We start from the raw sequence: 27,377 nt of genomic DNA on the forward strand, positions 1-27,377 counted from the left end.
AAAAACTCTGGTCACAAACTTCATAGATTTCTATTACTTGTACTAAAGTTATTAAGCGAAAACTAAATGTCCTGGGACAACGACGACTACATGATAAAATTGAGAATGGAAAAAGGGAATGTGTCAAAGAGACAACAACCTGACCATAGATTTGAGGGTTGGAATCCTTTTCTTTTACCGAGCAATGCATTTGAATGGGAGATATAGTTGGAACCCCTCTTTGCTCTTGGTTGGGACCCCCCTTTTAAAATGGCTGGATCCGCCCCTGAGAAGCATTATAGAAAAATCTATAAGCTTTAACTCAAAATAAGGATAATTTTATTTTTAAAGGGCAGGCACAGATCCAGAGGGGGGTTCAAGGGATTGGAACCCCCCTTTTTTGGGATAATCAATGCATTTGAATAGGGACATGTAATTGGATCCCCCCCCCTTTCCCCTTTTGTCCTGGGTTAGAATCCCACCCCCACCCCTTTTTAAAATGACTGGGTCTATAATTAAGTTTGACAACATCAGACGACATACTACTTTATCAAAAAAAAATGCCACATTTCATCCAATTTAATTTCATCCCTTACTTGCTACATGTATTTCATCCATAATATTTAAAGAAATAAATTTGGGAGGAGTATGATTTTAAATCATTTGTAATTTGCAAGTTATTAACTATCCAAACTAGAGACCTAATAGAGTAAATATACTTGACTAATTTAAATCAAACTTGGGGTGACTGGGAACAAAGATTTAAGGGAATAGATGACAGTTTACCTACAATGACCTAGTTTCATAGCAATAGCATACATTAATAAAGACTACATGGTCATTCTTATGTTTAAACGTGGTTTAAACTTTGGGTGTTCATTTTTTAATGTTTAACATGTTTAAAGCTAACAATTTCAAGATTTGTTCCTACATTATTTAAATATTGAAAAAAATAGCTTTTCAAATTTGGATCTATATATAATTGTGAATGTCACATGGATGTATTTTAATGTAAAGCATCTGAAAAATCATTAGCCGTCTCATATTTATTTCAGTTCTTCAAAAGGCAAATTTATATGAGCTTATGCTGAAAATAGAGATTTATTATAAAAGGAGAAATCCCTGCCCCCCCTTTTTGTGTGAAAAATTTTGTTGATTATATAGGGAATCACAGAAACATGACTGAGCAAGCATCCCCCATCTGAACCCCCGCCCCCCCCCCCCCCCCCCATGAATATGTTTTTTTAGCTTGTGTAGGTGTAAGTCAGTAAGGAGGCAACCATTTGATTTGTAGGCCGGGTGAAAAATGTGATTAATCTTGCTTTGTAAACTTGTGCTATAAATAAAAATTACCAATCCATTAAAAAATCCGTGAGCCCAATCTCATTCAGTGAAATAGATTATAGTCTGTTTTCGAAGTTATATGGAAGTAAGTTAGTAGTCCAGATAATTATGACGCATTGCAAGGCATTTTTTCTAAGGAGACGTGTAGAATGGGGGAATGGAACCATTAAATTGATCGGATCCGAAATGTTCTTCCCAGTAAAGGAGCACCTATTATTTTGTAGGTAATTATTATTAGTGTCGGTGGTCTCACAAGTAAATCAGAGTGAATATTGCATGCACATTAAAATTAGCAGAGAAGAGACAATTATCAACTTGTGTATTATTCATTTTCTCGCAGTTATTTACGGTAAATCAGCTATATAGACATAGGAAGATGTGGTGTATGTATATATATATATCCGAAAACAGGTGTTCGGTTCTAGTACTATATAGTGGCTATAGTATATGACTTTTAAATAACAATTATCAATTATATCTGTATTCTGTGGCGGGTCGAAGGGGATGGAATCCGGGGTTGGCCTCCCCTAGCATTTTGTGAGCAATCATTGCATAAATGATAATCTCGGGAATCCTCTCAAGTTCCTATATACAAGGTGATAGGACGTTCCGTTGGAATAGGTTACCTGTGCATCAAGAAAAGTTTTAAGGCATAGCGTGAAAAGGTAACCTATTCCAACGGAACCGAACGTCCTATCACCTTGTATATAGGAACCTTAAAAATATGTGAATAGGTCGGGAAAAACTCTCTTTTGACACTTAGGTATTGCACTGTTGCATTACACACCAATCAAAACGCAAACAATATGGGAAAAGATAACATTTTAACCTACACAATATATGAATTTATTATACTTCACGTTAAAATGCCATATTTTGATTGGCTAATACGAGGGTGTCATTTTACTCTATCACATAGCTGAGAGGGTGACAATTTTTTTGAATGTTACCCTCTCGTCTCAACCAATCAAAAATCGACAATTTAAAGGACAATGGATTGAATTTACATCAAGTAGTTGAATACAATGCTTAAGTTTGACGTTTTGGATCAAATTTTATTATTTAACTGTCAAAATAAAAAAAACCAACATCTTGTTGTTTACATTTCTAATACTCGTAACGTTGTTATGTACGTGACGTCATAGAAAATCCTTTTGAAATAAAATTTATCTGTAAAAGACAAAAATGGTAGGACGTTTAGTATAATAAATTAAATAACACATAGCTGAGAGGGTGATAGAGCAGATTGGTACCCCTTGAAAAAGCATTGTCAACCTTGGCTTCGCCGCGGTTGACAATGTTTTCTCGGGGTACCAATCTGCTCTATCACCCTCTCAGCTATGTGTTATTTATATAAAGGTATACACTTTTGAAATCTAAATTATATGAAAAGGGTGGGGTAACAGAAAACCAGCGGCAACGACACCCTTTATCTGTTTATTTAATGGAGACATGTAGTTGGAACCCCCTTTATCATGGCTGGATCCGCCCATGATTTTACATGTAAATCAAGCCCCGGGTATTTGTTGGCATAATGAAAAGGGGGGGGGGGGGCTAATTAAAAGCACGAGGAATTATAAATATACAATTCAACAGGGGTAGAGTGCATCGAGGAATGGGAATTAAAATTGTCTCTTCACGATGATCGAAAAAAGTATCTTGCACGTTATTTTCATCATCTTGTCTGAAACACTCGATCTGAATAATGAGCTTCAAGGCGAAAACAAGGCATGTGAAATACTAATAACATACACTTCTTTTTATACGTTGTATGGACAAACCCATAAATCCCTCAACAAAAATAGCTTGATTCATGTCATATCAAATAAATTACAGCGCGGAAAGGTAACTTTAATTTAATATCAAAACTAAATTTTTGTTATATTTTTCAATAAATTTATAAATCTTAATTAGGCATGCGTTGCGTGAGTTCCATTTCATGAGACCTACACAGATTTCTATAAAACAAATCAAAAATTATAAATACAGTTTTTCAATTCTTTCCGGCATAGATAAAAAAAAAATATGTATTATATAATCTATATAATATACGATTTGGTTGAATTATTTCACTTCATTTTAATGATAAATCCTTTAGTTCTTAAATTTTTAATTAAAATGAATTTATCATTTTGATATCTAACGATAAACTTTTTAAATTGAAGTGACATGGTCAGTAACCTAATTAGTTGCATGGCTGATTACCATCTTACAGGTGACCCAGTAATTTTCCGTATGACAGTAGCGTGTACCCTCGGGGTTATATCGGGGTGTGTATAACTTATTTTCTGGGGAACATCCTGTCCACGTGTAGTACTTAGCATATATTGCAACAGATGACATTAAACAAATTTTCTTTGTAGCATCGGAGGCAATTTCATGTTCGACCACACAAAATATTTCACAAAAAAGATATGATAAAATCAAAAGAAAAAGATAAAGAAATATTAACAAATAAAGGTGGAATTGAGTAAACGGGGATTCGTGTTTTTATGAGCTTATTTTCAGTGGACAACAACAAATGGAAGTTTTTAACGACCTTGTGTGACCTATAGTTGTTAATGTTTGTGTCATTTTGGTCTTTTGTGGATAGTTGTCTCATTGGCAATCATACCACATCTTTTTGACTGGCTATATACATGATATAATATATCAAGGAATTGTATATTTAAAAGGAATGGAAACGCGGCCTACTTCAAAGAAAATATTATGATGCATCTCTTGCTTTGACTGGGTGTTAATTACACCCCATCGCTCTAACTGGCTCATTACTTATCTGGTAGAAGTTATCGAACGTGGTCATTTAATCTGACACTAGTTATCTAACTTGACAATGATATTTTTTTCTTCTTAGGCATGTTTCTGTAATAAAAAATAATGACTAAAACATCATTCTAAGGGGCATTCTGTTTCAATTTGCTTGGCGTAAAATAAATCATATTATTGTTTTTTTTTAAGATAATTCGAAATACACATTCTATTGTAGAGTAACGGTACTTACATTGTGTAGTACGAACGTGGTAAAGTAGCTAAGTGATTAATCATGAAACGAAAAATAAATTAATCCAAGAAAAAAATATAACAATACAACCACATGCAAAGTTAGTAATAAAAAACTTATTATTAAATTTTTTTTATCGTGATATTTCATGAAGGTATGTCACAATCAGATGATATCGGACATTTTACGAGTGTTAAAAAGTTTTCATGCAAACTATGATAAAGGACATTTTAAAAATGTAACTAAATGACTGTTAAAGAAAGAAGTTAATAAATTATTATGAAGGAAGGAAAATGTAAACAACTGCAGTATATTATCTAGATAAAAGAACTCAGATTACAGGTGTTATAATAAACAACGGCATGCAGGATGTTCCAATTTGCAGGTATAATATATCATGTATCAATGATATGCTAATTTGTCTCTGGTCTTACATACTTTTAAGATGTTAAAAATTAATAATGTCGAGCTCACCTGTTAATTAATGCTAAATAATGAAGAGATGCAATAAATTTTCTAATTAAAAACAGTTAAAACTTTCCCACATTCGCATTTTATTTATTTTAACACCAAAGGAATACTTTTGCGGCCTGTAGACTACTGCTCTGGGAGAAAAAAAGAAAACAGTTTTGCTGTTTCGTATGGTAATTTGCGGCAACGCTTTATAATGGCAAACTGCATTCTAAACAACGATTTAGTATCTAAAGCAGCATTTGACCAAAAAAATGCATATATATCATCGTACAAAGTATATAAAAAGGCACAATAAATCCCAATCGTGTGTCTTCTATATATTTCTTGTCTGTTATTTCAAACAAAATGGCGTCAATGTGAACTATAAACATGGGATTTTGAAAAATCATAGCTAATTCGTTTTTATCACCATTTTCATAAAACCAACACTACGCGATAGAAAAAAGACTAAGCTTTTAAATTATATGTCAATGTCACATCTATTTCAAGTAGTTATTTAACTTATACCAAAATACAAAGTGTCGATGTATTTGTTGACGCACAACTTCAAATTTTCAACATGTTTCGAAATAAAATCATATATATTGTACCAATTACATTTAGCATTCGTAATTTAGACCAAACTGTAGAAAAATATTCCTTCTTTAAAATAATATCTCATTTTCTCACTTTTTTCTTTCTACTTTCCAATATAATAAAGAAATCGTAGTGCACTCCCAGATTGATAGACATATTTTGACAGAATATTGAAACTCAAAACTGAAATTTCGAAAAATCGTAGAAAATTCTTAAAAGTTACAAGAAACTTCAAAAAGACCCTAAGCGATAGAATAAGGTTTCAGCTTCATAATGATATCAACTGTTTTGTTTTGCACTTCGCAGTTTTCAAGTTTTTAGAAAAAAATCAAAACACAGTATTTTTGGTTTTGTAATCCGGATGAAACTCCCTCAATTTTCAAGACCGAGGTCTATTCTAATGAGAATTTACTCAATACAATATTACAAACGTATGTTTGATGAGGCATTAAAATGATACCTAAGGCCTTACTTTTTGCTAGGAATAAAAGTTTATTCTTGATTTCGGGTTTCTCTCTCATTTATATCGTCTCAAGCAAGATGACCCCGTGAATTAAAAGACCGATTTATATGACAGGAAATGGAACTCCGTCATGATTTTTTATATTATTCATCATACTTCCGCCTGAGCCAGACATGGTTTATAGCTCTGCGGGTGCGCTGTTGGTATCCCGATTGATCTCGAGCCGCGTTTCCATTCCTTTTAAATATACAATTCCTTGAATATATATAGCACTTACACGGTCGGTCCAGTGGACATATTTCATACTAGATAACTTATACAGTAATTCTTTTTATATATATGAAAATTATTGTCCGATCTGATACACGTACCTATAATGTACAGAATTTTGAACAGCTTCAAATATATGGGGTCCGTAGAAACACCGCAAAGGACCTCCTTGGTGCACTAAGAACAAAAATGTGCACTAAGGACCTACTCCTTTCATAATTTTAAATTATATTTTTTCTAATGTTTTCTCGACACGTACCTCAAAAAGTTGATTGTCACCTTTAGTATAATCGATAGCAATTCATGTTCGCTCAACCTTGGCCCGTGAATAATCTACTAGTATACTGATTAAACATGTATATGGTATTTCAAATTGTTCTCTATTTTTTTTTCATTTTTTTGTTTTTGCCGTATTTATTCTGTCTGCTATATTTTTTACTTCTAAATTAATAGCGTATTTTCAACTCTTTTCAGTTTGGGATTTTTCATCCTTTTAATTTTAAAAAGACAAATAATTGTGAACACTTCACGGAAAAGTGAGGATTGATATTTGGTTGCTTAACGTCCAGTTGCCAATACTTCATTCATTTTTCTAATGTTAAGAACTATGCCATTTATCAATATTTCGATTTGAGCGTTACTGACGAGTCTTGTGTAGACGAAACGCGCGTCTGGCGTACTAAATTATAATCCTGGTACTTTTGATAACTATCACAGCAATGTTTTTAAACATGTTTAGGAAAGGAACATATTTCTGATTCGATGTTTATATACAAATGCATTACAAGTATAAATATGTATAGGTTGATGTTTAGTCCCTTCGATGTTTTAGACTGTAAATAAATTATGACCAATTTATTTCTGACATCTTCTTCATTTTTAACTTTTGTGGATAGGTGTTTCATTGACAGCCGTACCACATCTCCTTTCGCTTATTTTTGTTGTATATATTTTTTAATTCACTTTCCTTGTCTTTTAAAATATATTTATTCCATTATTTTTATTTGATGCCGAAAATAAGAATACGAAGTTATTTGTTAAATGCTATAAATAAGCGAAGTAAAACAACCGTTAATAATTATGTATATGAGCATTATATCTATTTATAAAATATTTTAAATACATGCTTGTTGTTCGGTGTGAGCCAAGGCTCCGTGTTGAAGGCCGTACTTTAACATATAATGGTTTACTTTTTTAAATTGTTATTTGGATGGAGAGTTGTCTCATTGGCACTCACACCACATCTGCCTTTATCTATAGACATACCATTTGTGACACCAATTTCATTTATTTCCAAATCTTAAAATCATACATTTCCGTTCTTTAGCGTTTCTTAATAATGGCAGAACGGGCTTAAGAGTCATATGATTAATTTAACTAAATAATTTAGTTTTCCCAAATCATTAGCGGATTTAGGGGGTTAAAGCGAGCCCCCACCCCCGGTTGAAAATCTTAAAATATTTTTTGTATTAACCATTTCTTGTTTTAATGTTATCTTTACTATAATTTGAATATCTAGCACTGAATAGGGTGACACGTTGTCGCTACACTTCTTTAAATATACACAAGTCATAATAACATTGGCCAGAGGGTAACTTGATAATTAGAGGACCAAAGGATTTAATTAAGACAATCCAAGGCTGCTATCTCTATATTTTATTATATATATCTTTATTAGCCTCCTTTAGAGTGATACAACAATTGCAAAACGGGTAGATACGATCTGTAATCAAATAATTAACCTTATAAAATTAATACTTAAAATTTTATTTAGAGTAGCCATATGCCGGATGAACAAAAAGTGTGCCATTTATTAAAAAACATATGGTTTGGTATACCATGAAAACTTCTCTAGTGTTTTAAACATTTCTCACATAACCCCTCCCCAAACCCCCACTTCAAGCTCTGGATCCGCGCCTGCCCATAGTGCTTATTACATTATAAAATAAAATGGTATTCATCTTCAATTGTTGAAATAAAGATGAATTGTTAAAAAAAAGCATTGACACCAGTTTAAAGTTATCGTTCATAGAAGACAGTTATGATTTATTCTATAATTCTCTTTTTAAAACGTAATATAATTTTACCTCTTGGAGTTTTTCTATATGTTACTTCTGTAATCGGATTTTGAAGAACCCCATGGACACCACATACTCTCAAATGTCTTTCAAGGAATAATGATAGTATGTAAACTCTTGTGTTGTTAGTAAGGAAATGAAATATCAAAAGCATTTGTTTCTCAATTTTTATCTCAAAATAGGGTTCTTTAAATAAAAAAAAAGCTTGCATAGCAATTTCCTTAAAAACTAAATATATATAACAAAGGCAAAGTTTTAAAACACAAAATTTATTTTATATTTTTCTTTCATAAACTAGAATTTATACCACGCTAAACCGTTAGGTTAACAACCATTGATTAATCAATAAGTAACGATCAAAAGACAATTGTTTATTGGATTAGGTTGATTGAACATGATGATTCGGGAATCTGCAATAAACCGTTGGTCACGTGGCGAGTGGCAGGCTTTGATTAAAAAGTCATTTAACTTCAAAATTACAAAATCTATTGATACCTAACTTTATAGATTTGAGGTATTTAATCATATCCTCTTATATTCATGTTCGCTGTGATCTTAAAACATCGTTTTAGTGTCCTTAATGCAAAAACTTTCTTCTTAGTGCACTAAGAAGTCTTTTGCGGTATTTCTACACACCGAAATATATGGCCTTATTATTGGTAATATACCATATTAGTGTCACTAATGGCTTAACGTGTTACCAAATTAAAAAGAAGAAATAGGCTCAAAACCGCATTTTTAACTTTAGATTTTTTTCAATCCCAAAATAGAGAAGAGGTCCGGTATACAGACTTATTAAAAAGTCCAGATGAGAAGTTTAACTTGCTTTTCTATTCCCGGCACTTTTAACATAACGCATGCAAAAAAAAAAATGCAGTACCTGGTTACAGTTGCGCATTGACAAATTATAATCTTTCGATTAAATGATCTTAAATCTATATGGTCTTTATTTTAAAAGTTATAAAATCTAAATGTAAAGTGATCTAAAATGTTCAATATTAATGAGTATTTTCGCTGAGAAATGAATCTAAGGTCGTCTAAAAGTGTATACATGTGTATTTGACCCGACTACTGACTACATAGTAAACTATTCATTATGTACCTATAAGGGGGGTCTGAGCGGGACTCGGGATTGTCGAGGCGTATTTTTTGTAAACGTGACACATGAAAGTCAAATTATGAGGGAGGGTAGGAGGGGTACCAGGGGCGGATCCAGCCATTTTAAAAAGGGGGGTTCCCAACCCAGAGTAAAGGGGGGGTTCCAGCTATATGCTCCCATTCAAATGCATTGATCGGTCAAAAAAAAGGGAGGGTTCCAACCCCCGGAACCCCCCCTCTGGATCCGCGCCTGGGTACTGATCCCGAAATCCCGAGCTTAAAAACACGAAATCCCGAAATCCCGGGCTTAAAAAACACGAAATCCAGAGGTCCCGAAATTCGAAAAAAGAATTATCGTAACCCGAAAGGATCAATCCCGAAATCCAGAGCTTAAAAACACCCGATCCCGCAGTCCCGATAAAGGTCCTATCCTCCCTCAAATTATTGTGCCGTGAAAACGCGAAATGAAGTTTAGGGGGACATGGGAAATTACAAAAATAGCAGAATTGTTCACTTACATAGTGTATGCGGGATGGCATCATGCGAGAATCTAAAAAAATAAGTAGTAACTAAGCGGGATCCGTGAACAGAACCCCCAATGAGACCCCCATTAGTTGTGGCTTATTTTGGTCTTTTTAGTTAGTTTCTTTCCCCTACATTACTTGACCGTTTTTGTAAAACAACAGCACTCGAGGTCTGACAGTATTTTACCAAGAAATGCACAAAATATTCAAAAAGAAGGCCTAGAAAATTTAAATATTGGTATGCACACATACTCCCCTATCAGCACAGACAATTATATTTTTGTAAAGGCGCCAAACTCGTTTCTAATATTTATAATAGAACCGAAAAGAAAATGGAAATGGAAATGCCCAAATGGGGAATGTATCAAAGAGATAACAACATGACCAAAGAGCAGATAACAGCCATAGGTCAACGATGGGTCTTCATTGCAACGAAAAAATCCCGCAACCTGAGACTGGGGTGGATCTAGTCATATAAAGGAGGGGTTCCTAACCCAGGACAATTTTTTTTTTTTGGGGGGGGGGGGGGTGTCCAACTACATGTCCCCATTCAAATGCATTGATCGTCCAATAAAGAAAGGGGGGTTCCAACATGTCCAACCTAAACATGATAATTTTCCTTTTAATTTAAAAAAAAATCTGATTTATGTCATTGTACTATCTATCATGACTTGGGATTAGGATAGTCTCAAGAATGCTTTCGCAAATTTTTATGAAACTTTGGTGAATTGTTTTTATATCTTGACAAACTCCCTTTTTATTGTTATGACCCAAAGTGGAGGGGGCATAATGTTTAACACTTGTCAGATCGTTTGTCCGTCTGTCCCAAAGTTGTTTTTTGTTCTCTTACAGTACTTTAGTTTGCCTCAACCAAATTCAATTAAACTTTTACAAAAGCTTGTTATCACAATTCTCATATCAAGTTTGAATTTTGGTGATGTCAGTGTTACTGTACTAGAGTATCAGAGTTATGCCCCTTTAGAAATGGGGAAAATATGCTGAATTTTTGGTTTCCTGTTCTCTAAAATTTAGTTTGTCTCAACCAAATGTTATGAAATCAATACACAATGCTTATCATCACTAAAAGTTTGAATTTTGGTAGTGTCTCTTTTACTTAATTCTATAGTTATGTTCTTTAAAAATGGAAAAAAATGTTTCGGCCTTCTAACTTAAGTTTCCCTCAACCAAATTTTATTAAACTTTAAAAAAATACTTTTTATCACAATTTTAATCAGATCAATTTCAAATTTTGGTAGTAAAACTTTTACCGTTCTTCAGTTATGTTCCTTTAAAACTTTGAATAATATGCAAGCTGGAGTATCATTCCCTATTTATCATGTATATTTTTTTATAAGATGCAGAGTTAAGGAACTTTAGTTGTTGCAAAGTTATTTTAAAATTGTCCATTTTCAAAAACTTTGAAAGGTTTTAGAAATTTATGGATTTGTTAAAAAAATCACAGCCTTAAACTTATAGTCACTTGAGATATATATCTATAAATGGAGCTAAATTATATACATGTTTTATGTCAATAAATACCACTGTTTGTGCATGTTTTTTTTTTTTTTGGAGGGCAGGGGTCTTATTTGCACAGTGCTCATAGTTTTTTAGTCGATCATTCAAATTCATTTAAAGCTTAAAGACCAGCTATAAGGGCAAGAAGCTTATCAAGCACTCATGGTTTAGATTTTTATTAAACACACATTAATATACATAATGTACATTAAACAGAAAAAAATATTGATGCAAGATGTCATTCAACTTTTACTCTTTTATGTATAGGACAAGAACTATAGAAGATACAGAGAAATTATATACAGCAGAAATGATAGGCAATGTAAAATTTGCAGAAGCCAACTAAACCTAAATGGTAAGGCACCTTTTAATTTTAAAAAAGTTATTGAACTTGAAAGATGATTACTAGTATCATGATTACTATAAAAATTAAAAGATGTGGTATATTAAATATGAAAACTATCATGGCTTTGAGAAAGCAATTGTAGGCCTGTGACGACCTTCAATAATGAGAAAATCCATACACAATACTTTAGTCAAAGTAGGCAGCTATAAAAGACCTAAAGATGAAACATTGAAACAATCCAAACTGTAAAACTAATTGCCTATATTATTACAAAATAAATTACAAAAAATAAATATGACCGGTATGAAACAACAACAACCACTAAATTTTAGTGTCAGACTAAACTGACAAAAGCTACAGACTCTGAACTTTGGACAGGCACAATAGGAATATGGCAAGGTTATATAAAAATAAGATGTGGTATGATTGCCAATAAGACAACTCTCCACCAGACAACCAATGATGTAAATTTCCTGCAAACACGGACTTGACTTCTGTAAATCAACTAATTTTTCGTGAATACTTTATTTGGCATTTTATACTTTCTAGTCTACATCGCAGTTATTTATTTTTCTCGAGTTCAAGTTTACTTAATGTATTTTAATAAGGAAAGATACACATGAAAAACATTTATTGCTGTTTCTCTCTCCATTTATAACATTTTATTTGTTTATTTTGTGTATTTATAGGTGATCAGACATCTTGGTTTTCATGATCAATAGGTCATTACTGAAGAGGAAACTTATAGTTGAAATTTATTTACATAGTGCATAATTGGATTAATTTGAAATGGAATGTGTGCTTTCCTGCAAAAAAGAAATAGGAAATTTCAACATTATCACATGATAATGACCATAAACAAAATGGAGTTCTATCATAGATACACAAAAACACTATTGCATAAAAGCAACAACATATCTTAATCAAAAGAAAGGAGAATGCTGAACAAATACTATTTTGTTGTTGAAAAAAGGAACACCAGTTTTATCCACTCATTTACATCGCTCCCTCATATCAAATATACAGAAGAAGATCATTGAAGAACAATTTGCAAAAATGATTTCTCTTAGAATTGAAGGGAATTGTTTAGTGAATGGAATAATGTATTCACTGAATTCTTACGTAGTGGATTGAATAACTGTACACAAGCTGAAACAGAAGAAATTCTAATTTAAAATAACACGAAAAGTGTTTATTTTATTATTTAATCTGCAAATATATAAACAAATTCTTTAGAACACCACAAATGGTATGACATTCAAATTGGTTGCTTATTAATGTATCGCATTGAAACAATTACAAAGAAAATAGAAGCATTTGCTCCAAAAAAAATTATAAATCAAAGTTAAATTTATAAAAAAAGTATAAACAATACCTAGATCTAAACAGTCAGACTGTATTATTTTCAATGTCATTAAAATGTTGAGTCAAACATTTATTAAAGTTTTAAATATCATTTGCATCAATTATACAGTCTTGTAATAATTATATTCATACTGTTTGTATACATGGTGTAGTGAAGAAATGTTCAAAAAGTAAAAATAAGGGAAAACATTTCCTTAAGGGAAATTTGATCTTCAGAAATTTCCTTAGAGGAAATTTGAAGAAAAATGATTTCCCTAGAGGAAATTTGTTGTCTTGAATTTTCCTCCAAGGAAAAGTGTTTGTCAAAAATTTCCTCACAGGAAAAAGTATTTCCTCCAAGGAAAATTTGAAGCTACAAATTTCCTCACAGGAAAAAGTATTTCCTCCAAGGAAAATTTGAAGCTGCAAATTTCCTCAAAGGAAAAAGAATTTCCTCTAAGGAAAAAGAATTTCCTCTAAGGAAATAGAATTTCCTCAAAGGAAATAATTATGCAGCAAATTCCCTAAGGGAAATCTTTTTCCCTTGAGGAAAAAACAATTTCCCTTGAGGAAAAATCTTTTTCCTTCAGGGAAATTTGATTTCCCTTGAGGAAAAGTACTTTTCCTCTGAGGAAATTGTTGAAAAAAGGGGCATAACTTTTTCAACAGTGGTGCTAGATCCAAAAAATGTTAGGACAAATATCAGGGAACCAATACCAACCAAGTTATCAACTTTGTTTTGACTTAACTCCAAAAATTAAGGTGACAACTTTTGCACTCAGCGGAATTGCAAACTTGTCCCGGAGACTGTTACTATCTTATTTAAATTTTCCATAAAGTTCGGTATTCAAAATCTTACGTTACTGATGTACCAGCAAAGTTTCAGATCTAGAGCTTTCCACAAGATTTATATTCTGGAGTTTAAAATGATTTCCAAAATTTTACAACATCAAATTCCAATACAAAAATACACGTATCTCCATGCCAGTACCTTGACTGATAACCCTGGGGACCACCAAAACATAGGTATTGACCCTGTGGTATTTATTATTTTTCCGTTTTCAAATTTACTTCCCCATATGTGCATTATGACAATCACTCTCTCTTACGTCATGATTGAGGTAAAATAAAAATAAAATGTTTGCATTGAAGCGCCTGTTTAGTGGTTGTCGTTTGTTGGTTTAGTTCATAATTGTGTCGCGATTGTTTCTCGTTTTATATAGGTTAGAGCGTTGGTTTTCGTGTATGAATTATTTTACACTAGTCATGTTGGGGCCCTGTTTAGCTTGCTATTCGTAGGGATCAAAGGCTCCATGTCGAATGCAGTACTTTAACCTTTACACATTGTGATATGGATTGATAGTTGTCTCATTGGGACTCATACCACATCTTCTTATTTAATATTATATGAAAATCTAGTATTTAACTAACCCTAAGTAACTGCTTGTACTCCTAAATCTTTTTTTATTTTTAATTTATTTTAGTATTTAAAGCATAATCGGGTCTAACCCTTTCAAACGTTTTTTTACATTGATTTTTCGCATGTTATCCCGTTGTAGGGGGAGTTCTATTGCTCACGAACATTTTAAAACCTGTTATTTTCTTAAATTACATGTTCGGATACATGCATGATCTTGTGATATAGTGGTTGTTTTGTTTGTGTGTTGTTTGGTTTTTTGTCTGCCATTCTTGTTCTTTATTTATTGCTGTAATATAAATCAAACCTTCGAATTTCTGATGTTTTTTTTATTTTAAATATATATAAGAATTCACATTACTATAAGACGTGTCACGGTACTTTTCTATCCCAAATTCATGTATTTGGTTTTGATGTTATATTTGTTATTCTCATCGGATTTTGTCTAATGCTTAGTCCGTTTCTGTGTGTATTACATTTTAATGTTTTAATGATTTTGTTTTTTGTCCATCGATTTACGAGTTTTGAACAGCGGTATACTACTGTTGCCTTTATTGAAGAAAAACAAATTTACATTTACATTGATTCAGTTGACAAGTTTAATTTGATCATCATATTGAGCAATATTTAGAGTCGACTTAATGTTAGTATGTTGTAAAAGGAAGAAGCAGAAATATGGCCTTGAATTAGAAACAAAGTGGAGTTCTTGAGTCCTTTGCTTTGAAAGATGAAGGAATATTTTCCATTCTGTTGTCATTTATAGATACGTTAAATGTTTGTCATATTTGCAAATAAAAGATTTTTGCTTGGAAAACAATTACATACATATATGAAATTGTGAAATATTAACCACAGATTGCTCGTAAATAGTTGCATTAATGCATGTTTGTTGTACTCAACTTTCATTATAGAACTTTTTTACGCTATAGATCAAATACCTTTAACTATTTGGAAGATGGGGAAGGAAGCAGAAAGCCAGTACAGAGAGGTTTTACAAACGGGAGTTGAAAAACGACATGTGATACGTTTACCCATCGTGGGACCATATGGCGTAGGAAAAACATGCCTTACCAGACGGTTGCTGAGGAAAGAAATATCAGATGTTGCAAGCACAAATGGTATAGAAATCATGACCCAAAAATGTAAAGTGTGTTTGACAGATGATACATGGATATTTTCCAACGGTTAGTTTTTTAGTAAAGTTAAACTTTATATTGCGTGATTGTAAGTATATTCCTACAATGATTTCCATTATTTCAGACTCAATATAACTATCCCCTTATCGACAACGAAACTTTTCTGTTTTTGACGGAAATTGTTCTGTAATACAATATTCAGTCATTGAAAAAATATCAGAGTTTCACTTTTAAATTATTATTATATTGGTGTCCAAAATATCCAACTTTCCGTGCAAATATTGTGACGAAGTACAACTCTGTGACTGACATTAAATTGTAATAAGGTTTCTCGGAATACTGTTTTCAGCTAAATGACCTAATAGGTTGATGCTAATGCTATATCTTCATTGTTGGTAATGCAGTAATAATACTCTGTTTCTGGGACATTTTTTTCTATCTGAAGCATACATTCAATTACCCAGGTTATATTTATTTAGCTGTAGAATTTGTATCATTTTTGTTCGTTAGCGTTATAAAGTGATTGGACCTTCAGACTGTAACGATCCAAGAACTACTGCATAGTCTAATGTAGACAAGTTGCAGATAAGTTTTCAAGATTAGAATGCTATATTGAAATAGTTTATCCGTACTTGTTCGAAAATTAACTATTTCATTTGCTTGTATTTTAATATCATTGTTTTACTAATAGTTTCTGCAATTATAAGAAAATATTAAATTTTATAGATATTTGCTTTGATTCAAACCAGGAAAGAAAAGTAAGATTAATAAAGAACGTGTTGGAGGCTCCACAGAAAGGAACAACAATCTCACATAAAACTGCAGTGCTAACATATAAACCTGACTGGTATGTATCAGAAAAAGACGAAAAGAATGCCATCACGAATCCAAATGACATAAAAGATGAAATTAAAAAATCATCACCCGATGTACAGACAAATGAGGATAAAAAAAGAAAAACAAGTGAAATTCCCCCAAAAATGAAATCTCAAGTACAAGATAATGTTCTAGCACCTGCTGAAGTTACAGAGGCTGATTTATTTGCTGACCTTAAAGGTTGGTCCGAATTGGAGGCACCATTAGACGACTTTGCTGAAGTGGCAGTTTTGGATTTTGCCGGGCAATACGAATTCTATGCAACTCACCAAACCTTTTTAAATAAACATGCAATTTATTTGTTGGTTCTTGATGTTAGTAAGAACATGAAAGGATTGATGACCTCTGAAGATATAGAAGAAAACTTCCTTGATCTGTCCGAGATTCCCTTTGAAGACATTGGAGGTAATTGATTCTCAATATTGTTTAGTTTAATCCAGGATAGATTTGTTTACCATTACTTTAAATGAGAAATGTATACTGTTTTATTTCGACCCGTCCATGTGTCTATATTTTAGTAACACATTTTTGTCAGGTTCGTCTCAGCAACCTTTCGAATTAAGCTTCTCCATACTAAATTTGATCTTCATTGATTTATTACATCAATATGTCTTGAAATGCCATTTATTTTAAAATGTAACAAGTTTTCCCTTTAGTCGATGCTGTCCATGATTTACTTCTCTTTGACCTAATATATAGCTAAATATGTCATGAACATGATACATACATTTTTCATCACATTTGCACTGCAAATCATGTCGTAGTTTCTTCAGATATTGCATTCATCTGTGTCTGCTAATGCCAAACCCGTACGAAAATTTAAACCGGAGTTCAACTGGACTTCAACTGGACTTGAGACGTATTCCAGTCTGACTTTGAAAAGTCCAGTCTGACATGAGCCGTACACGTACTTTTTCTTATACTTCGGTTATTTGCCAGCCGGTATTTTCTTAAAAGTCCAACCGCACTTTTTGTAATTCTGACAAGAAAATAAACACGGCTGGACTTTTGAGGAAAATTATTTTTTCTGTAGAATGATCAGCAGGATTTTTGTCTTAGAAAATTTTACAGTCAAGTATGAGCAGGAATTAAGACTTAGAAAATTTTCATCAGCCAAATCTGCCCTTACAGAAATAAAAAGTTTGTCACTAGGATTCTGTTCTTTGAAAGGAACAATTTCTTTCAAAATGGAAAAGAGTTATAAATAAAAATTTGCAAGTTATATAATAATGATATCATATTTTTCACAATATACTTTTAAGATCAAACAATAAGATGTGATCTTTTCTGGGACCCGTAAAATTTTCAATTCCATTATAAAATATTTAAAATAGACTGTAAATGGAAAGTTAGAATTTAATATAGGTGATATAATTTTGATTGAATTCATAATATCTCAGAATTAATATGTTTTTCAACAATTATTTAACATTTTTACTTTTTCATGAAATAAAACCCCTAGCAAAATTACATCTATTAATTGGTTAATATTATACATTTTCTAGTATATTTATATTTAATAAGATGAATGGCCCAAGACCACAATTAATGACCCTTCTTTTCGTTGTTCACGAATATAGTTCCCTTTAGTTATAGTGTATTTCTTCTTTATTTTTTTTCTTTCCCTTTCTCATTCATTTCTTAGCTTTTCTGGGGTGGAAATGAAAGAAGAGAGCTGAAATAAACTTTTGGATGTTTTATTTTAACTGATTTCAATAAGGAAAGAGTGATTAGGCCAGGTGCAAAAAGGTTATATTTACACTTTTCGGAACATCTCTTGACTTGCCTATAGGGGTAGGGATGTGTATTGGCCAAATTTGTATGATGTAATGATGCAATTTTTCTGAAAATTGCATATATATTTGGACTTGTACTGTACATTACACACACAAAAAATTAGACAAAAACAACAATTAAAATTTTTTAAATGCGACAAAACGTTATAAAGAAATGATAGAGAAATTAATTGTGGTCTCGGGCCTAAGAATGCATAAAATAAATAATTATCATCATTCTTTAATATCAATTAGAAACTTGAGCCATAACAGTGATTTAATAGCAGTAGTCTTGTAGAGAGTACCATCTGTTTTCAATTAACCTCAGTCTGGACAGGTCACAGGAAGTAGCATCTACACAGAGGTTGATCATGAGGCCATTTGAAGGATAACACATTTCTAAATACATATTTTTGCAATTACTATCACTTTTATTAAACATTTCATAATTGAACAAATTAATAATTGATTTTCTTTTTTTTTAATATATCACATATTCAAAATTAAGACATATGCAAGAAGTCATAAGAAGAAAAATTTTCACAGCTCCTCAAACAACCTCATGTAATTTGCAATACAGCAAAATTTGAATTTGGATTAAACAGGAAGATGTGTCTTCTTTCTTGAACAAAATGAGAAATTTACATTGGATGTAAAGCAAATGTTTGGAAGTAGTTCTTTTCACATTATATTAGAGAAGATGGATCCTTCTGACTGGCATCAATTTCAATTTAGGAAGATTACATGCTGTGTGCATGTATTTTGGATTGCATATATTCTGGTAAGTACAATCTGATATGCTCTTTTTTTCTTCAACATATTGATGAAATGAATACAACATTATAAATAGCTTAATTTTTATTTTTGAAGAGTAAAAAGAATTAAAAAAACTACATTAAATACCTAATTATGCAAAATATTTCAGTTTGAGTGATTTTCAAAGCTTTACTTTATTTTATGCACTTTAAATTTATTTAGTATAATCGTGATAATTATAACCACACATTTTTAGGAGTAAGGATTTAGCTTCACAATTCTCCGTTTCTTGATTTTACCAGTAAGACAGTAGAAAAAAGAAAAAGAAATAAGCAGTATATGCATAATGCCATCTGTTGTTTTTTTTCAGATTATAACAAGGGATGTATATCAAATCAGAAGAATCCAACATCTGAAGAAAAACTAAGCAGCAGTGGATCAAGAGGGAGGGTTCTGCGGGGATGGAACCCCCTCCCCCCTCATTTTTTGTGGATCAGCCCCTGCTGAGATCATTTTTTAAGGTCAAACAGAACTTTTTGAAGTCAAGCTGAACTTTTATGAGTTCAGCTGGACTTCTTAAAGTTCAGCCGGACTTTGTAAAGTCCAGCTGAACTTTATAGAGGCTATATTTTTGCCAGAAATGCCGGCTGGATTTTTTTAGACGTACTTTTATGAAAGTCCAGCTGGACTTTCAGAACCGGACTCCTGCTAATTTAAATATTTCGAGCCGGTTTACGGCTAATTTCGCTGAAAGTCCAGCCGGGTTATCCATTATAAGACATTCAAAGAAAAGTCCAAATGATTTTTATAAGTACGGTTCTCAGTACGGCTACTGTCCAGCTGGAGTACGTGTCATGTTTTTCGTACGGGAACAGTGTGTTTCGTTCGTTCGGTCTTCTACACGCATTGCGTTCTCCTTGGCTAAAATTAACCTCGTACTTCATCTGGCCTTTCAACTTTTTATTTAAGAGCCACTGAATAGTCCTTAGACAAAATGGGCGTCTGACGTACACAACTGGAATAACTAAATATTTAATGCATTTTTGTTTATTCAAATATATACGTTTGGCCACATGTGCATCTGCAAATGGCTATTTATCCACTTTAATAGAAAAAACGTATTCAGTTAATTCTATGCGTGCATTTGTTATTTCGAATATTGTCCTCCGGCAAAATTGCAAAATCTGTTTAATGAGATTGCACATATTTCCGAAAATAAAAATCACAACAAAAAATATGAAATTATGTGAATGCAAGATTTGTTTTAGTTAAAACCTAATATTGTAGCATTCTTTGCATCCTAAAAATCAAAGTAATAATATCTGAATTTCAGTATTTTATTATTTGTTTGCAGAACTGTATTTTCTTATGTTTAGTATTCTTGGTGCGATCTAAAAGAATGTCAAACATGATTAAAAGAAGGGCATTTAGATCAAAAGTACACTGTGTATTCTAAATATATACAATATGGTGTGATCTGTGTTTTGGAATCGTATCTTTCCAATACACTTGATGCATATTATCAGTTTGAATTGATCAGATTTTCACAACGTTTGTAGAAGTTTTGAAGTTTCAAACATGAAAGCCTTGATCATCACTGAAGAGACACTCGTTCTCAAAATCTGTATCGGGGGCAGTAGACTTGGTCCAGATTATTTAACATGATATGATATTATATTGATCACTGCCGACTGATTAGTTGATCATTTTTTTTTATAAATCTGCGGCCTGTATTATGTATCATTTGCAATTCATTCTGAAATGTTATCTTACCAAAGCTCCACTCCTCGCCAATTTGCATTTCTCATATTGCTGATTATCTTTAGTTTTTGTCTTTCATCGTTAGTGTTGAACGTTATAACACCCAGCCATTTTAATTTTTTCGCCAATTGTCGTCTAACTTTGTTTTCAGTTTTGTCTCTGTGTATTATTATTTTGAGACTAACGAGTGGTACTATATTTAGGTATCATCATAAGACTGAACAACCGCGTGAGGGTATTCTTGATCAAATTAAGATATAAATGAACTTTCAAAAAACTTATGTTTGTAAGTTAGGTCTCACATATTTGAACCTTAAACTTGCTTTTATCAAATAAAACTATTTGGCATTTTTACAGAATACATAAATTTTTGGATGGATGCTATTCATTGCTATGGTGACGAAGAAGATGGCATCGGCGAAACAACAGAAGCGCTTCCCTCCATTATTGTCGTTGGAACATGTTGTGACAAGTTACAGGTATCTTCTATGCTATTGTATATTACCTTTGTTAACCATATTGACATCAAAGGTGGTTGTTCTATTTTTGACATCATATTAGATACTTATACATGTACCTTGATATAATATGTTGAGGTCAATGATTATTTTCGTTTCATTTATAATGAGTCAATGATACACGATAAGCACATGATGCAGTTGAATATGTTTTATCCACGGGGGTTGTGGGTTGTTGCACTTTCATTCAAAGTTCATTGACTTGTTTTTCATAGTCAATATGTTAATATGAAGTTTTGCTATTTCAATTTAACTGAACGTTCAAAATTACATATAGTTGTATCATCATTTTTAAAGGACTTAATTAGCTACCCATTTTCATCCTTTAGTTATGGTATATACCACATTTGAAATATACTTGCAAAATAAAGTTTCGGTTATCATCTTTGTGATATCGTCTGTTCTATGCAGTAATTATCATCGAAAAGGTAAAATCTCAGTTTTGACTCTGAATGTCATCAACAAGTATAAGTATACGGATATTCATGATCTGGCGAGAAATATAAACACTCAAAATAGATCATCTGTCTTTTTTTTTCTTCACTCATTTTGCATTCATGCATATACAAAGCAAATATTGTGCCTGCTATTCTTGAAGTTTTTTTTAGGTTTTGATGAAATATGTTTGTAGATTGATAAGGAAACAAGGAAATGGGAAATTCAGAAACAGTTTGATCAAATACTAGGAGACCATCCTAAAAGAAGGCACATAAAAGATTTCATTATGCTGTCAAACACCATTTCCACTGAATCCGATTTTGACGTGCTCCGACACCGTATTGTACAATTAGCCTCTAAAGTTGAAACATGGGGACAACAACTTCCTACTCGTTGGATTAAGTATGAACAAGTCTTGGATCAACACCGAGAAAACCAAGATAGAGTCATGGCATATGAGGAGATGAAAACATTAGGTAGATCGGTTGGACTTGAAATCAAAGACAAGAATGAAATTAATTTGTTCCTAAGATATCAACATGATATAGGAAATCTTATTTATTTTGAAGACCTTCCGGATTTAGTGATCTTGCAACCACAGTGGTTAGTTGATGTGTTGAAATGTCTTGTGTCAGCGAGGAAATTCCAAATCCGAAGAAATATTGTTTACAACTCCGACTGGAAAGAGTTAGAAACAACTGGAAGACTGACAGAAGATTTGATAACAGAGGCATTTACAGGAGAAGAAGAGGGGACAGGTTTTGTTAAATACCGACGACACATTCTCCAAATCATGGAAAAGTTTGATATAATTGTCAGACCAGACATAGCTGAGGAAGAATCGGTATCATCACTAGACGAAAATGGCGAAATTGATAAATCAAAAATGCCAACTGTTCATTATTACGTGCCGTGTTTGATTAAATCAAAGGCCATTATCAATATAGTTGACAGTTTCAAAGTAGATGGACAAGATTTTAACAGGACGTCTTGGATGTGTATGCATTTCGATTTTCTTCCTCCTGCTTTCTTTAACCATGTCCTTGTTAATTACATACGCCGTTATCAGATTAGTCGGGAACCATCAAAACATGGATGCAAATTAGCCCTTTACCGCGGAATGGGAGTCTTCAATCTCGATTCATCGGGTCGAACAAAGCTGGCAGTTTGTGTTAGCAAACACGTGATCCTCTTTCAGATCTGGAAATGGTGCAAGCATTCCCATCTGTCATTCAAAGGTATCTGGGAACATGCAGAAGCCAGCATTACCGGAATAAAAGGGAGGTACAAGATGAATGTATCGTACACAGTGAAAATGAAGTGCTGTAATGGAAGCTTCGACAATCCAGACGGAATGGTGGAAATGTCAAAGTTGGAGACTGAAGAAGAATATTTTTGTGATGAGCACGCAGTACTACATAAGTCAAAAGACCTGTTAGAATCCTGGTTTAAGGTATAAGTATAATGTATTTACATATAAAACATGGTTACATTCATTGTTTATTTTTTGGCAAAATTTATATGGCGTATATAAAGGAACAACAATTTGAAATATTTAGTTGTTCAATACGTTATGTAAAAGCTTCTATCCTTCCATAAAAGTCGTTAAACTGTTTAATTAATTCTGTTTTGAGTTTCTTAAATACTAATTATGGATTTAACATTGAATGAAAATTTGAAAATATGTTAAAGATATTAGATGTATAAATTAATGGCACAAATCCTGTATAAGCACTGTCAGTACTGGCACCAAAAGCGAAAAAGTGATGTAGTACTATGTTTGTGAAAACGTTTACGAATCACTGTATTTACAGAAATCCTTACAACTCTTCAGTTTAAAAAATGTAGGTTGACTGGGTATGGTATTGTCATTTTTGTGATATATCATATTTAAATGATACTATAGTCGTATGGATTAGTTTAAGTTACAGTCCGTCATATTATTCGTGAGAACGAAAGGTTCAGTTCTTAAACAAGGTCCATGCATCAAAAGGTGAACCAATAATGACACAAAATTAACGCATGCTTTCCTCATGTAGGAATAAACGTGATTAATTTGTCTCTACTCAATTATCGATATGCAATGTAAATGAGCTCAACTCAATGTCGAAAATCTATGTATAGTTGAATTTAACGAGATTCGTTTAAAGGAAGAAGTCTTAAATGTTTTCATTTAAGTTAATTTACTGTTCTTTAATTTTCTTTTTTTTTTTGTGTTTTGTAGGAAGAATTGAATGCTGAAATGTTGAATTATGTACGACTAGCAAAAACAGTTACAAACTTGATGCCGGAAGTTATGGTAGAACAATTAAAATCGGATGGATTCGAACTCACAGAAAATACTAGCATGACATTCAGATCTCTGTTCACCTCTTTCCAACTACAAAACAAACATAAACCAACTAATGGAAAGTGGGCAAGTCCAATGTGCCCAAATGAAGACACAGAGATATGTGTAGGCGATGATGTTAAACGTTGGCGTTTTGTCCTTAATGAACTCAAGAACCATTCAAAAATAAGCGAAGAGTCAATCGTAGGACTTGAAAAGGTCTTGGCAAATTTGTTCATCCGATCTGAGAAACTTTTCGAAAGTTGCTCGTTTGTTAGCAAATATCAGAAGATAATGACTGACATGTTTGAGGCAAACGATTATGATGTCTATTTGCAGAAAGTAAAACATGGTTAGTATATATCAAACTTAAGCTTGAGATCATCTACTAAAACTGAGCGGTTCACTTGTTCTTTCGCATTTAGAGTATATTTACTTGTTGTAGATTGTTTGATAGAAAATATTAATTCAGGGGGATTCAGGAATAGGGGTTCGACTTTATTCATTTTGTACCAAAATATCCAATATTATTTTAACATTTAGGAGATGTATTCAAACTGTGACCCCTCTTCTGAAAGTGCCCCCTATTGATGATTTAAGAATCAAATGAGTTTACTCCTGATCTGCATTGATAATGTGTTTCCTAATTTTAAGTTAGTATAATTATAATCATCAAGTCACGTTCTCCCTTTTGTGCAATTGGGTTGCAGGTTCTTAATTGTTTACGCATATGGGTTTTACAATGTTTTGATATATCATTAAAGCACCATATAAAATTTACGAGACCTTGCATTAACTCGTTTACAGGGATGTAAGTGGGCTACTGAAAGGCAAAATTCCTGTTCCTATCCAACTCACCCTCATTTTCCATTGACAGTCTACATTTCATATATCTTCATCTCGGGCGGCCTTTATCACAGGACCTAGCTACTGAATTAATTGTTAATGTATTGTTTTTCTGAACATGCATAAAATATTTGCAATTTAATTAACCATTTACCGAATTTTATAGCATGATTGATTTCTAAAATTACAGAAATTATCCCCGATACATTCGAGGTAAACATCAGACGCAATTTCCAGATGATTATGCAGGAAATATCTGTAGGCAAAATATTGGACCAAATGATGACCCACTGCATGTTATCCATTGAAGACAGACGCCATATCGAACAACATGTCAAACAGACGGAACAAAATCAGGCGTTGCTAGATATAATCATTAATAGGAATCGTTCTACTTTTAATGTATTCATTGATGCTTTGCGGGATAGTGGATATGATGATATAGTCGAACTACTCAGCAGCGATCTTGAAGATACCACAGTAGATACAAGAACAGCACAAATGGAAGGTAATGAAATTGTTTATGTATTGTGTTGTTTTCTAATATAAACTGTCAAAATAGGTACATTCAACTACAAATCTTACTTTAGCATACACAATCATATATGCATGATAAGGCTTGGGCTTGCAGCAAACATGAAGTTTAACAGATTCATTGATAGATTCGACAAATTTAATGTATTTTATTAGATTGTTTATTTTCCATCAACTGATAATGCTACAATGGATAAAGACTTAAAGATACTTTTTAACTGGCAATATATGAATCGTTTTTGTCTAGCAATTTGATTTTTGACATTTGACATAGAAGCATAATTTCTAAATTTTAACAACACTTTGTGCCTTGTTTGTTTAAGGAATTCGAATGAAAATTACCACCAATATAGATCAATTTCTTGAATGATAAATTTACCCAAAATGAATGGATCACAAAATGAATCAATTATACAGTATGTAACTATTCCCTATCATTGATAAAGCTGTTTATGTTATATCTATAATAATTTCTTAATCGCAACAAAGTTCAGTAATATACATGTAGTTACATTAACACATTGCTCTTTTCAACATATATTATTTTTTATGAAGGGACTCTGTTTTACAGTGAAATCTAGACAAGAAACATATGTATCACATGGTAACTAATATGTTGCACTCCTTTTACTTCAACACAATCTTATTACTCAATGGAGGAGTAAGAATTTCAAGAATGTAACAGTTGAAGATAAAAATAGAAAAAACAAAAGGTAGAAATCCTAGTGTACATACTCAGAAAATTAGGTCTATGGTTTTCCTAGAATGGTCCAAATTAAAACTAAATACATAAATGGTCAACTCTCTGTAACGATTCTTTATACAGTTATAAGGAGAGGTGGTATGCGTGTCAGGGACAACTCTCCGGTCAAATTCGGCTTTCAACACGGAGCCTTGACTTACCCCGAACAGCAAGCTAAATCTGGCCCCAAAAGTAACTAATGTAACACCATTCAAACAGGCAAACCAACGGTCTTATCTCCATAAAAAAAAACAGAAACGAGAACCAATTATTGATCAATGAACGACAGGCCTCGAACATTAGGTTCTGACGTAATGGCTACCAAAATACATGGTGCTTGATTCAATCAAAAGTTTAATTTAAGCATCAAAACTGATTATTTCAGGTTCATCACACCATCGTGGACAAACGGGCCCTTGCTGCCATGTCAGTTCTCATGTTCATTTATGTACAATTTCAAAAAGCTGAGAAAATATTTGTTTTTTTGTCTTTTTCAGGATTGTCAGCATGGACTGTTCCATTACATAAGGTTCGTCTACAGAAGAATTACGTAGATATCATATCTAACATCAAACACGAGGCTGTAGTAGATCATTTGATATCGTGTCAATTGTTAACAATAGACGATCAGCAAATTATAGAGGCTTGTGCAGCACAGACTGAAAAGAACAGGAAGTTGATGGACCGACTATTGCATTGTGGGGAGAAATGCTTTATGGAATTTCTAAATGCTTTACGTTCTGATGACATTTATGCAGATCTCGCATTTCAGATAGAACAAACAGATGTCACCAGTATTGATATTGCTACTCTTCAGAGCTGTTATGCAAAATTTTAGAAAAATACATAACTTATGAATTTAGTAGTTAAACCCATTTAACAATGAAAGATATACTGATATATTAACATGTATTACGCTTCTAATAATGAAACACGCATACACAGGGTTAGTACTAAATGGACTTCATTTCGCTTTTTTCTCATCCAACTCAAAGGGCCAAGTGAAATTTTCTCATCATTTGGAATTCCGTAGTATCGTGTCGATTGTTAATCTTCACACAAGCTTCTCCTCTCAAACCTGCTGTCGAAATTAAACAAAAATCGTCATAGGTTGAAACTATGTTCTATGATTCCGTTTTCAAAACAACATGGCCGACGTGGTGACAATACGACAGAGGTTAAAAGGCAAGTTTTGTCTATTATCTGGAAAAGTGAAATAAAAAGACGTTTTATTATC

The 27,377-nt window shown here is 32.6% G+C and overlaps 1 protein-coding gene and 1 long non-coding RNA gene across 2 annotated transcripts in view; both read left to right on the top strand.

Moving 5' to 3' along the window:
• LOC139481722 (uncharacterized) overlaps positions 1-27,098 on the top strand; it is a 45,110-nt gene extending 18,012 nt beyond the window's left edge. The window contains exons 5-11 of the mRNA XM_071265210.1: positions 15,359-15,613; positions 16,292-16,846; positions 21,091-21,212; positions 21,883-23,142; positions 23,914-24,370; positions 25,055-25,372; positions 26,638-27,098. Coding sequence (XP_071121311.1) covers positions 15,359-15,613; positions 16,292-16,846; positions 21,091-21,212; positions 21,883-23,142; positions 23,914-24,370; positions 25,055-25,372; positions 26,638-26,978 — 3,308 coding nt within the window. The 3' untranslated portion in view covers positions 26,979-27,098. The remainder of the gene's footprint in view (positions 1-15,358; positions 15,614-16,291; positions 16,847-21,090; positions 21,213-21,882; positions 23,143-23,913; positions 24,371-25,054; positions 25,373-26,637) is intronic.
• Positions 9,802-13,137, top strand: LOC139481709 (uncharacterized). Its single transcript, XR_011654669.1, has 3 exons — positions 9,802-10,045; positions 11,590-11,677; positions 12,358-13,137. It is a non-coding gene; the product is annotated as an uncharacterized lncRNA (long non-coding RNA).
• Positions 27,099-27,377: the final 279 nt, after the last annotated feature.

Source organism: Mytilus edulis, chromosome 7 (genome assembly GCF_963676685.1).
Source record: "Mytilus edulis chromosome 7, xbMytEdul2.2, whole genome shotgun sequence".
In the NCBI taxonomy this organism is placed as follows: Eukaryota; Metazoa; Mollusca; class Bivalvia; order Mytilida; family Mytilidae; genus Mytilus; species Mytilus edulis.